The sequence below is a fragment of the Rhincodon typus genome, chromosome 16 (assembly GCF_021869965.1).
Source record: "Rhincodon typus isolate 14 chromosome 16, sRhiTyp1.1, whole genome shotgun sequence".
Classification (NCBI taxonomy): domain Eukaryota; kingdom Metazoa; phylum Chordata; class Chondrichthyes; order Orectolobiformes; family Rhincodontidae; genus Rhincodon; species Rhincodon typus.
The window spans coordinates 17,142,850-17,156,663 of record NC_063347.1 but is presented as its reverse complement, the minus strand read 5'-3'; the positions used below and the strand labels follow the sequence as shown (position 1 = coordinate 17,156,663).

At 37.7% G+C, this 13,814-nt stretch overlaps 1 protein-coding gene across 1 annotated transcript in view; it reads right to left on the bottom strand.

The window, feature by feature from the left end:
- Positions 1 to 1,044: 1,044 nt before the first annotated feature.
- LOC109934846 (inter-alpha-trypsin inhibitor heavy chain H3-like) overlaps positions 1,045 to 13,814 on the bottom strand; it is a 36,902-nt gene continuing 24,132 nt past the window's right edge. The window contains exons 12-19 of the mRNA XM_048606704.1: positions 13,648 to 13,699; positions 12,728 to 12,778; positions 10,157 to 10,177; positions 8,225 to 8,338; positions 7,174 to 7,375; positions 4,127 to 4,299; positions 1,856 to 1,967; positions 1,045 to 1,755 (exon numbers count right to left, since the gene is read on the bottom strand). Of these exons, the coding sequence (XP_048462661.1) occupies positions 1,611 to 1,755; positions 1,856 to 1,967; positions 4,127 to 4,299; positions 7,174 to 7,375; positions 8,225 to 8,338; positions 10,157 to 10,177; positions 12,728 to 12,778; positions 13,648 to 13,699 (870 nt within the window). The 3' untranslated portion in view covers positions 1,045 to 1,610. The remainder of the gene's footprint in view (positions 1,756 to 1,855; positions 1,968 to 4,126; positions 4,300 to 7,173; positions 7,376 to 8,224; positions 8,339 to 10,156; positions 10,178 to 12,727; positions 12,779 to 13,647; positions 13,700 to 13,814) is intronic.

Below are 13,814 nucleotides of genomic sequence, written 5' to 3'. Positions count from 1 at the left end.
AGATTTTCTTCAGTTAACAGGAGGTAAGTACATAAAAAGAGTTCCAAGCAGCTTGACAGGTCCAGAATATCTGATCAACGCATGGTAAAAATGGCAATTAGCACATGCCTGCCATAAGAGCATTAGATCATAAGGAGTGGGAACAGGAGTAGGCTATTCAGCCCCTCGAGCCTTCTCCACCATTCAATTGGATCATGATCCAATACACCTCCTGTCCACTTTCCTCATAACCTTTGATTCCCCTACTGATCAAGAATTTCTCTCAGCTTTAAATATATACAAGGACCCTGCAACCACAGCTCTCTGTGGCACGGAGTTCCAAAGACTCAAACCCTCTGAGAGAAGAAATTCCTCCAAATCTCAGTCTTAAATTTGCCCCTCTTATTCACAGATTATGGTCTCTCATCCTAGACTCTCCCACGAGGGGAAACATCCTCTCAACATTTAACTCCTAAAGAATCCTATATGTTTCAATAAGACCACCTCTCATTCTTCTAAACTCCAATGAGTAGGGACCCAATCCGTTTAACATTTACTGATAAAACAATCCCTCCATAGCAGTGATCATTCTAGTGAACCTCCTCTGAACTGCCTCAAATAAAACAATCTTTTCTTAAATAAGGAGACAAAAACTGCTCACAGAACTCCAGATATGGTTGTTCAACCTGCAATGCAGCAGTCTCACAGGAAGACTGCAGTTGCACAGAATTTCTGGTTATAGGAAAGCCTTCTGGTGCCATTACCCTCATCTCCCTTTCACTACATAGCTCCTCATGTCCCATTTTTTAATTTATTCATGGGATGTGGACATCGCTGGCTGGACCAGCACTTATTGCCCATCCCTAATTGCCCAGAGGGCAGTTAAGACTCAATCAAATTGTTGTGGGTCTGGAGTCACATGTAGGCCAGACCAGGAAAGATGGCAGATTTCCTTCCCTAAAGGGGATTAGTGAACCAGATGGTATTTTCCTGACAATCAGCAATGGATTCATGGTCATCATCAGACTCTTAATTCCAGATTATTATTGAATTCAAATTCCACCATCTGCTATGGTGGGATTTGAACCCCGGACTCAAGAATATTACCTAGGTCTTTGGATTAACAGTCCAGAGACAATACCATTAGGCCATCACCTGCCTTAATTCTCTTGATGCAACAATAAAGATTATTGGCTGTCATTATACTGCAGGCACTGATTAGCCTTTTCACCTCTTCAGGCTGCTGGCTTTCTCAAATTGGATTGTGATCTCAGAGGAAGGTGCTTAATTGACCAGCTTCTGTGAGATTGCACATGAAATCCTGCTCCTTCCATTAACAGGACTGGAAGGCAGAACTGGATCCCAAGGCCCAAACATTTTTAGAATCTAGAAGATTCAATCTATTGGATCAACATTGAGTTCACCTTATAACACCTGGTTCAGTTTTTGGCACATACAAACCAAATTGGGCCATTTGACACAGACAAGTAAATTACAAACATAGAAATATATAATTGAAGTGCTTGCAGATTTATAACTGTTAAAGTATATGTATTTATCATACAAGCGACTAAATAATAAAGTTATGCCAGGGATACAAAACGGTTAAACTTTCATCATCTGCTCTCAGATCATGAATGTAGTGAGTTAAATAAAGAAGAAACAACATAGTCAGTGGCAATTCCATCTATAAATCCTTTCCCACTGGAGTGAACAAACCAGCATGGGATATTGATGCCTCGGTTTGAATCAAGCCTGTAATCTTTCTCAGACACCCTAAAAATGAAAGATAAATCAATAAAACGCATGGCAGAAATGTACAGACAACTATTAAGTAGGATAGATTGAAAATATCACAAGGGCTCTTCAACATTACCTTGTTACTCTAAGTTTGTGACCTTTTACAATCATTGTTGCACGAAGTTTGTCTTGATGTAAGCGAGGGCTAATATTACGTATCACAGCATTTACTTCATTGTAAAACTGACCTGTGTCAAAATAAAGATATAATAATAAACCAGAACATCATAATTGTCATAAGTGCAGGGTTCCCATGGAGAATAAAGAAAACTTAATTTATTCATCAGTGAGGATTCATAACGGGTGAATAGGTTTAGAAGTTTTTTCTGTATTTTGAAGTTAAACCAAGAATTTCAGTTTTCTCATTTTGAAATGCTGTCCCTTGTACAACAAATTACTAGTAATTTAGTTTAGTATAAAATTAATAGTTAATCTTGATAATTCAATTAAAATTTATTTAAAATAGAGGGTGGAAATTAATGCTACCTCCTTGGAAAGGGGTTCAGACACACCAGGGGGTGAGGGTGTGTACTGTGAAGGCACAGGGTAGAGATCCTATTGCTTCCCTATAATTTAGTGAAAACAGGCAGGCTAGAAGGCGGCCTTACTTGCCGAAGCCCAATTGTGGCACGTAAGTAGCCTTATACTGCCAACACTAATATTCAGTTATTGGTAGGTACAGCCAAAAGGGAACAGCCAGGAATACCCTGGTTGTTCGGGCTCTGGCCTGATTTGATGATCCCTCCTCGTCAGATGTTCTGTGCCTGATAGAAGCTGTCAACGGCCAGAATGGAGGGACCCTGGGCAAGATTCACCTTCGCCCTCTAATTGGCCTTGTTTCCCCACTAATCCAAACTGATCACAGTGGCTTCCATGTCCCAACAGGCTCTTTCCCACTTATCTATTTCCTGGGGTATCGTTATTGATCCCTTTTGAGGCATACACAGCAGTACTGGCAGTGGCAACCACTGCAGTTTAAATACCATTGGGCCTTCTGAAATGGCCACAGTAGGGTTGCCACTAGCATTCCAGCTGATGGATGGGTTCCCTGCCGTGGCCATTAAATTTCATGCAAAGTTTGGAAGAGGTACTTTCAAAAATGGCAGAATTGTGGCTGAGATTTTCCATTTTACAGCCTATGTAGGAGTAGGTGTGCTCAGTGGCACTGGCTTCTTTCCCCCATCAAAAGGAAAGCTCACCACGTTGAGCACCAATCTGCTTAAGAGCTCACTGGTGAGCTTCTCAGTGAATCACAGGTCTTCGCATTGAGGTCTCACCTCACCAGAAGCTACCAGCTGACATTGGGCAGATTGTCTCCGGAGGCCTAGTCTTCAGGTATCCTATGTTGAGAAGGTAAGTCTTTATTATTTTGCATCACACTGGGTAAGGAGCTGGAAACAAGAGGACGGGGGCATTCAGCAGCTGCCTTCAATCCCTTATCCCTGCCCCTGATTGCCGCCACATTAGGTAAATGGAAGAACCAGGTAACCTTGGTTTTCACCAAGGAAACAGCCTCTTTTACCGCATGCTGTGAAGGTAGGTAATCAGGTCATTGATAGGTTAAGGCACTTCAGAGTCTGTTGATCACTTAAGGGCCTTAACTGCCAGCAATAGACTTTTTTTCCTAGCACTTAATTTCTGAGGTGGTGAGATGGGGGCAAATATCTCTACAGGTCCAAATCACCCAATTATTTGTCATTCCCATTGTCTTCAACATCTTGGGTGGAGGTGGAAATTTGCACAAATGATTTCCATTAATCATAAGTTCAAAAGTTTAAATATTTTCTGTTCTAAATCCCCTTAAACATGTGCTTTTCACAATTTATTTCACAAATGAGTAATTGAACTGGTGCAAGTTTTTCATTTCGTGATTCTATCCAGTGACAAAAACTAAATAGATGGCACTAAATTCAGTGCTAGTTTCAGTTAAGATGTAAATTGGGACATATAACCTGCAGTCATAACTAAAGATGGTACTGGAGTCTACTAGATTTTATTAAAAAAGAAATTTGTAAAACTTGCTCAAACTATATCTCCTGTTCAATGTTTACAATACCAACAGCAATCTGTATTTATATAGCATGTTTAATGTAATAAGACATTCAAAGGCACTTCACTGGGACATTATAAAACAAGATACGACACAAAGATATATTAAGGCAATTAATAAAAACTTGGTCAAAGTGTTAGGTTCTAAAAGATGTGTAAAAGGTAGAAACCAAGAGAGAAATGTGGAAACATTTTAGATGGAAATTCCAGAGTTTAGGGTCTCAGTAGTGAAGGCATTGTTATCAGCAAAAGAGCTTTTAACTGACTGGGCAACTAATGAAGTGAATAGTCTACATACCAAGCAATCCATGGGTCACATTTGACAAGTTGTGGCTGTCAAGTGTATAAAATCCCAGAAAATCTCTGTGTACAGTGTGGTTTTTCCTCACATGATGCAGCACAATAACAAATTTTGCGTCATCTCCCATTGTTAGTGTGAGATTCCTTTCTTTCACAATTGAGATTGAGAAACTGGGAAATAAATATGTTACAGATGATAAGTTATGCCATGTCTAATCTTTGATATCCCAAATGTTGAATGAATACAAATAAACCTTTTAAAAATTTTCCCATTCTCATAATCTATTTTGATCATTTTTATATACAAATAAGCATACAATCCAACAAAAAAACACTCAATTAGTCTGTTCTAACTATCATTCTGTTAGCTTTTGCTATCCAGATGAAACAATCATATACCAGCTGATCAACCACCTCTTACTTCAATGGCAGGATCGAAGTGCTTCTCTGTCTCAGATCTCAATCCTTCATACGTGGTTCTCAGTCACACTTTCATTTTACTGCAGGGTATTGGTCATTCCTCATTCCATATCTTCTTGCATTCCCCATGCACTCATGCCCCAAAACCCGTCTTTAATAAAGTTGCATCTTCAGTATTTTAATGTTAGCTTTACTTTGTTTTGTCAAGATTTTAGATGTGAAAGGGATCTGAAAGAGTAGCTGACAGATGCATGGAAGGAATGGGAGATGAACCCAGAATCAGTCTGAAAGCAAGGAAGACTGCTCCTGGTGAAACATCCTTTCAGTGTGAGCGATCCCAGGGCTCAAATATGATGGTAATTATGGGTTTAGGGCTAAGAACAGAAAACAAGAGGAGTAGGACGAGACCAGATGGCCTCTAAAGTGTTAATCTATCAATTATTATGGCCGATCTTCTGTTTCAGCTCAACGTTCTTGTCGCTCTCCTTATCAGGCAGTCAGAATCAGTGTTTTGAAAATAGGGGTTCTTACTATTCACTCTATGTTTGGAATTGGACTTGTGAATTGGCATGGAAGCCAACTCCAGATTTTGCCATAAACTTCTAGATTGTCCAACTTCTCAGGTTAGGGCTGCCTTTTCCATCTATTTTATGTCTTTTTGATGATACAGCTATGCTTCGTTTTAGATTAGAACTTAAAAGGATGTGCACTCATGTGCGAATTCCGGACAGTTACTTTCCTTTTTAGTTCCTTTTCCACATTAGTTTTGTTATCGTTCAGGCACAGTTGATTTTCTGTTGGAACCTACTTTCCCTCTATGGCCAGGTGGAAGTCCTGCCTGCCGAGAGCTGCTTATTTCTCTATTGAGATCAGAACGAGAGGCTCCTGATCACCATATGCCCTGACAACAAAGATAAGTGAAGACAGGATGCTGACCTTGGACTGGGTGTTGCAGGAAAAGGGGACTAAATTATTGTGGATTCAAGAATAATGGGTATCAATTGGCTCATTAATAAGCATAATTAATATCCCACTGCTTGTAGCCTTTGTTAGCCTCTTGTGTCCTCTGATTTACACAAGGGAGGTTTTGTGGCTGTTGAGAGATTGATACAGGCCCTGTTCTACCATTAAGTGAACCTGGCCACCATGTTTCTTGCTTTAAAAGGCTAAATTAATTCTAGCCAATTGAGTTTTTAGGTTGAAACTAGATTTTTGATAGGATTTATTCAGCAGAATGGTTGAACACATCTTGTTTAGGAAAAAATTGGATAGTTGTTTTTAACTTGAATGACATTGGATGGGGCATAGAAGCTATCTGCTCAATGATTTCTAGATAATCCATTAGCCACAATCTATGGGAGGAACAACGGAAAGTCTGCACTTCCAGGCCATGTGTACTTCTGGTAACCTACACGTGAGTAGTCAACTGCTACTTGTTTTCTATATTGGATTTACATGAGATTGAGACTGTATTTATGTATGCCCCATGTAATTTATTGCAGTGTATCATATATCTTCCTCTAGAGGACTTATCGGACAATGAATTGAACAGTTAATAATTCTCCTTTAGATTGAAGCGAGCCATCACATTCTGTTTCTTTGTAGGCACAGCTGACGTATGTTTCCATGATTTTTAAAAATGGTATAATCAAATACAATGTTTCTTTAAACTTTTAAATTTGTGCTATGATCCTTATTACATTATTACAGTTACTTAGCTTCTCTTGAAGCATTTCCCAACCTGTTGATGCTTGGTTAATATAATTCTAAAAAGAAAATAATTAAGAAGTTTCTTCTCCCTGATGAGGCTTCTAGCCAATCCACATCCAACAACCTGATCTAAAAACTCTGCTCATATTTTGACAGCAATAACAAATTCCATCACAGCAATTGAGACAATCCAAAAAGTTTTAAAACAATCAAGACTGTAAATTGAAAATGTACATAATTCTAACAAAAAGTCAGTTCACCCTATCTCCCAATGTTTATAAATCCTTCATAAAATCCCAGTGTCCTGATGTGCATCTTTGCCATAAAACCAATCAGTTCTTCCACAGACTATAATCTGTGTCTCAATTCTTATTGAAAGCCATCCATTAGTTTTTTGAAACATATTGTTTGCACACAGACTGACAAATAGGCTTGCTCAACTTTAGCGGCAGAAGTAATAACTTGTTGCATGCCAGGTGCTCTGTAACAATTCTCAGGTGATAATTACAATAAAGCACCACAAATATCTTCATTTCATAACATATGTCCTTTGTATTGTTAATTAATGCCAATCAAATTAACTTTACTTCAAGTATTTGACCATTATGAATCTTCACCTATGTTTGTTATTGCTTTAATATTGCAATTGTCTTTCGTCTGATGGTTGAGATCTTGGTCCTTACTTGTGTTTTGTACTGAAATTTTTCTTCACATATTGGAACAAATGTAACTGCAAAAGTAACACATAAATTGGTGAAAAGGCATTGATAGTTCAAATAATGTTTGCCATTGCAAGCATTTTGTGAGAATTGAAGTAGTTGAACATTTGTTTTTTGGCTGGATTCATACTGATGTCGCCACCAACTGTTTCTGAAACATAAATGCAATGCTGCAGTATAACCATATAAACTGTACCTTTCTTTTGTTAAAGATACTGTTTCTGACCAGGGGAAAGTAATCTCATCATCTCCATGATTTATTGCAATAATTTCTGTTGATATTTCAACTTTTACATCCATTTTATTGTTTGCAATTCCAAGCTTTCCAAAGTAAGTTTTCATTTTCTTGTTATCTTTTACTTCCTTCACTCCAATCAATTGTCCATTTACCACAAAACCTAATTAAATTTAAAAACATTAATGCATTGTGATCAATTGTCCCATGTCAAATTAAACTCTGGATAATCACATCTACATAAAACAAATGATGAATGAAAATAATTGCTATGGAGAGGAACAAGCAAATGGGTCATCATATGAACCAACAGAATTATTGATAGCTGAGAAAAGTGATTGATATTTTACATTATGACGATGTTTTAATGCGGAATACTTCATCACAGTAGCTGTAACATTTCTAGAAAGAGGTCCTTTTGATTTATAACTAATTTGATAAATGTCAGACAACAATAACATTCAATGATATGCTAAGACAGGAAGGATGTTAATATTCAATGAAATAGTCATGGTATCAAGAATGAGATGGTGTATTTATTGTAGATATAAGGAGCCCTACCCAATATTCTTCATCAATGGCTGATTACTCATGGAATCCACATGTAAGGGTATGGGGAAATATGAAATAGAGGAAATATTAAGTGAAATATCTATAAGATTTGCACAAAATAAAATAAAATTTGATAGGTCACTTCATAAAATCGGAAGCATGATACTAAAATGTTCATTACAAATATTGCAAGTTCAAATCCTGGCTCCATCTGTCATTTACAATGAAATGTGGAAAAGCACCATCTGAGACATTGATTTAATGATTACTGCAAATAATAATGGTGTTTTTATTTCCTCTTTCTTTTTCCTTTAAATTAGTAAACATTTTCCTCAGATCTTCCTTCATAAGGCAGGAAGGTGAGCAGGTCAACTGGTAGAATTATATAATGACCAGCTTTAACATCATTGCTAATTTAAGGCATTTCTATTTGTTAGTAATACACAGCAATTACACCTACCTTTATACGGATCAGTGACCAGATTTAGAATTGCCCCTGGTTTCCCATCAACGTTGAAACAAATAGCATCACTGTGGTCATTTATTGAAGCAATAAAATGAGGATCGCTGTCAACTTGAAAAAGATATTAAATTGTAAGAACATTTAAATTATTGCCACTTCTGTATAAGACAATTTTAAGTTCATATTGCATCAATTTCACATTTTTTTTACAAATGTAAAACAATCTGCAAAGGAAGCAAGTATTTCCTTTCGAGTGATCGGAATTTGTCTGGGAGACTGGCTTATAAACAATTGACTCTGCACTTCATCCGACAATGTGCTTAATGGCCATTGGCTTCTCGTAGGCTGTTAAGTATTGTCATGAATATCTAGTTCATAATTTATATCACATATAATATTTAGTATTAGGAATTAAAGTTTTAAAACATGGGAAACAGAAAAGCAATTCTAAAGTAAATGGAATTCAAACAAACTTGGAATTAATTATGTTTAAAATTTAATCTATGTTTATTGTGCAAAGTCAGCACTGATAAGGAAGAAAACTTGAACACTGTACAACTCATTTCTGCTTTTCTTATTAGAGCTAGGATGTGTATTGTTATTTCCATAAAGAAGCTAAAATTTAGCAGCCAGTAATACAACTTAATGCCATATTGAATAATTTAATGCAGCATTGCAATAATGCATAGTTTAAAAGACTGTCAAACAAAGAAAATACTGCACAGAGTTTAGTAAGCTCAACAGCAATTGAATTTAAAAATTGATGCATACAAAAAATATAAACTTAAAGAACAGCAAACCAGAAGCAACATTGATATGATACAGATTGAAAACAACTTTGCTGTAATAAGAATTAATAAACAGAATGAGAAGAACTGTAAGGAGATATACTACATCCACTAAGATTGAAGGTCAGCGAAGGGCTAATGTCTAATAAGCACATTAATACAATATCATGTTCAGGAATCACTATTACATTCGATACTCCATGGATCAGATCCAAGATCAACAATCCTTAAGCAAAAGTCCTATTATTCTGGGAAAATTGTAAGATGTCCAGTCCATCTGCACTGTGAAGTTGGAAGTTTGGTGGGAGATAGTTTCGTGGTGGAGGTAATACACAGGATTGTATAGTGCATTAATTTTAGGGAAAACAATTTTGAGGGAGATGTTGTATTAGGTAGTGGTTCTGAAGAAGTTACTGCAGAAGTTACATCCACCCAATCTGATGATTTCACTGAGTCTTTGGATTGAGACAGGGAGCTCTCCACTATCATTTGCAGGGAGCAGATATATTTTGTACAGGTCCTGAGAGTCTTTAGTCACTATGCTTGACTAGTGATGGAGTTGCACTTATTGCTTATATGCAATAAACCAACTTGTTTACTAAGACAAATACCTCTGTCCTAAAGATCCTACAGTGGAGTACTCTCTACATAGATTCTAAGGACAAAATAAACAAAGGATGATTGGTGGTAGTGCACTACCTCAAACAACCCTTGCATTGTGCTACATATTGGCAAAGATGGCAAATACTTCTAGATGCCAGCAATGGAAATCAGGAAAATACCACAATGACTGTCTAGTTTCAAGTGTAAGCAGGCCAGATCTTCATTGGCATACTGCACTATGCTGAACTGAGGTGTCCTAATTCGGTTGTCCATGTGGCCTCTGGACACTAGAGAAATTTTCCTTGGGAACTTTTTTTCTCCTTTTCTTATTCCAAGTGATTATATGGCTGCAGGATCAGAGGAGAGGACAAAATGCTTAAACATGAAACTCTGGTCATCTGAGTGTGTGTGTGTGTGTGTGTGTGTGTGTGGTGGGGTGCTGGCTCACCTGGTCTTTTTGTGTCTATCAATTTTAAATATATATGTACATTGTTTGAATACAACTATATAAAGTACAAGTGCTTAGGCTGTGTCTTACCAGAAGTGAAAGCATGAACACCTGCAGAAAAGAAGATTTAAGTTAATGTACACTCAATAACCAAAGTAGCTTAAACTATTTTGTTGCTGAAGCTCCTTGTAATATCTTCTGAGCAGCATGGGAATAAATATATTTGTTAGATATTGCATAGATGACATTAAAATTATTTTTCATTTTCAAACCCTTCCATTGTTTTGCCCTTCTCCACCTTCATAATTTCCTCCAGCCTCACAATCCAACATATTTGTTCTCCTCTGATTCTGGCATCTTGTGCAACCCTAATTTTAAACACTTCACTATTGATGGTAATGCCTTCAGTTGCTGGGGCTCCAAACACTGGAATACAATCCCTGTGTTCCCTATCTGCTTCTCTGCCACAATTTTGTCCTTTAAGGCTGTTTAAAATAAGGTTTTGGTCATGTGAGCTAATAGCTCCTTATATGGTTTGGTGTTGTATATTTAAAGTTGAATGTAACGATCCAATTTTGAAACGCCTCAGTCTAGCAGGTTTGCAGTGCCAAATGTAATATATTTCTAAAAAGAGTCTTAAAGGTCTACAGCATGGAAAAGGGCCCATTGGTCAAAGATTTGCACCTAACTATTCTAATTCCATTTTCCAGAACTTGGCCCCTAGTCTTGTGCAACTTGGCATTCTAAATACTTTTTTAATGTTCTGAGGGCTTCTGTCTCTACCACTCTTACAGGCAGTGAGTTCCGGGTTTCCAGCACTCTCTGGTGAAATAATGTTTCCTCACATCTTCTCTAATTCCCTTCCTCACCTTAAATTTATGACCCCTGGTTAATGATGCCACCACCAAGGGGAAAAATCCCTTCCTATTTCCTCTATCTATGCCCCTCAAAATTTTATACATTTCAATCCACATCCCACTTAGTCCCCTCTGCTCCAAAGAAAACAATCTTAATCTATCCAATCTTCCTTCATAACTAAAACTCTCCAGCTCAGACAACATCCTGGTAAATCTCTCCAGTGCAATCACATCCCTGTTGTAATGTGGATTCCAGAACTACACAAAATACTGTAGCTTTGGCCTAACCAATGTTTTATACAGTTCAAGCATGACCGACTTGCTTTTAAAACTCTATGCCTCAGCAAATAAAGGCACATATGCCTTCCTAACTACTTTATCTACCTGTGTCACTGTGTTAAGTGACCAGTGGACATGCAAACCAAGGTTTCTCTGATCCTTTGTGCAACCAGGGTCCTATTGTTTTCCCCTGTCTTGTTTGTCCTGCTCAAGTACACCACCTCACACTTATTTGGATTAAATTCCATTTGCCACTGATCAGCTCATCTGACCAGCCACCTATATCATTCTGTAATCTAACTTTATCCCCCTATTTATCACCCCAGCAATTTTCATTTCATCTGCAAACTCACTGATCAACCCTTCTATATTCAATTCTAAATCATCTACGTCAACCACAAACAGCAAGGGCCACAAAGCTCATCTCTGAAGAACACCAATGAACACAGACTTCAAATCACAAAAACACATCTCGGCCATCCAGCTGTTAAGCCTGGAGACTACTCAGACCTCTCTCTATTTATGCTAATTTCTTTAATTATATCACTGTCTTTCTCCTAGTATGTGTGTGCATGTGTGTGCTTTGGGGATAGTTGAGGGATAAGCATTTGTATTTCTACATTATTGGTAAAGCATATTGATCAATTATTGCACCTTTATTTAATAAGTTTTGTTTTGCAATAAACTCATAATTGGGTTCATTAAGAGATCAGTGAAGAAAATTCAGTGTTAACATGTCAGGTCCAGTAACCCTTCCTGAGAAGGGTCTGCTCTGAGGAAGGTTCACTGGACCTGAAACATTAACTCTGATTTTTCTTCACAGATGCTGCCAGACCTGCTGAGCTTTTCTAGCAACTTCTGTTCTTGTTCCTGATTTATAGCATCCGCAGTTCTTTCGGTTTTCACTAAGAAACTTGGTTGATCGATTTTTTAAAATTCAAACTCTGAACAAGTTGATCACTTTTGCAAAAGAAAAATATTTTTTCCAGTCATCTTCTGACCTGATGAATAGTGGGGCTAGAGTCCTTCAGCCTGGGTAGCAGAGTTTTGAATAAGAATCCCTTTCTCTGAAGCTTAGGGCTTCCTGCATTCTGATTTCCTTGTCTGCTGCTGAGCTGAGTTGAAGATTTCAATTAGTGATTCAGCAGGATGACATTCCACAAATCCTCCTGGACTGCAACAGGCAGAGGTGGGAATGAGGTGACGTTCCCTACTTGCATTCACCTGCCTGATTAAATGCATTCTCAACTCCAAACTTGTTACTGCAAAAGCATTAGATTCCACCCAATAGCTGGGGAAAAGGGATGAAATTAGTAGTGATAGTAGAGAGCTCTGGCAGTTGCTCCTTTGGCTTTATCTGCTCACAGCGTTACCAGACCCAAGATTTTACATTTTGGTGGTGGAAGGGCACTGGCTTCATTCACATATTTCTTTCGACAAAGAAACTCACACACTCCAAAAACAGGTTATCATATTTCTTAGGTACACCTTGAAATAAGATTAATGTTGTTTTCCAAAAACTTACGGCTTTTATATCTTGGACGACTATGATGTGCTTTTGGTGTCCTGATTTTTTCTGGAAAATAATGTAAAACATACACGTTTACATATTTTTAAACTAGGCACCTGTTTTCATGATGTATCAATGGAGTGTTGTTGAATCCATGTTTTAAAGAATTATGTACATTGGAAAAGTGGACCTTCTTGTTTGTAGTTCTTAGTCGATTGCTTGTCTTTACATGATATGCCAAATGAAGAGAGATTTTAAAAAATACAGAAAAGAGAAACACATTGAAAAAGAAAGCAAGAGAAAGAGCTCATGATAGATGCAGAATATTGATTATAGTCTAATGACATTCATTTTAGAAAAGCAGAAAATATTCAGCATTCTGCACAGAATCTGTGGAGGCAGAAATAGGCTAATGACGATTTGTTTGTATTTATATGGAAGCTTTTATGTTGTAAAACATACCTCACAGGAGTGTAATCTGGCAAGAGTGAATGCAAATCCAAAGAAGCAGAAACAGGATATGTAGCTATGTTAGGTCAAAAAGGTAGGATTTAATTTAGGACTTTAAGGATGTGACCAAGTGAAGAGACTTAAGGAGGGAATTCTCAAGAGTAGAGAGCTTGGACAGCTAAACACACACTGCTGATTGACTAAGAAGATGGTAGATGTTCAAAAGATCTTAATCAGAGATGCAGTGAGTTCCCATTAGATTTCAGAACTGAAGGGGCTCCGAGGAGTAGGGAAGTATGTAACTGTGATGTGACTTGAACACAAGAATGCACAAAAGACATTGGAGTGTTACAATTAGATCACATGGTACGGGGTAATATACAGGTATAAATTTGGGGATCAGTCAACAAAAAGGAAACATAGAATAGGAATTTTTTAGACCATTCTCAGGTTGGCAGGCTGGAACTAGTGGAGTGCAAACATACTGTTTGATGCCTCAAACTGTTTCAAACAAGTCACCACCTGGCCTTCTAACCTCTAGTAGAAATAAGAGATAGTAGGAACTGCAGATGCTGGAGAATCCGAGACAACAAGGTGCAGGGCTGGATGAACACAGCAGGCCAAGCAGCATCATAGGAGCAGAGAGGCTGAC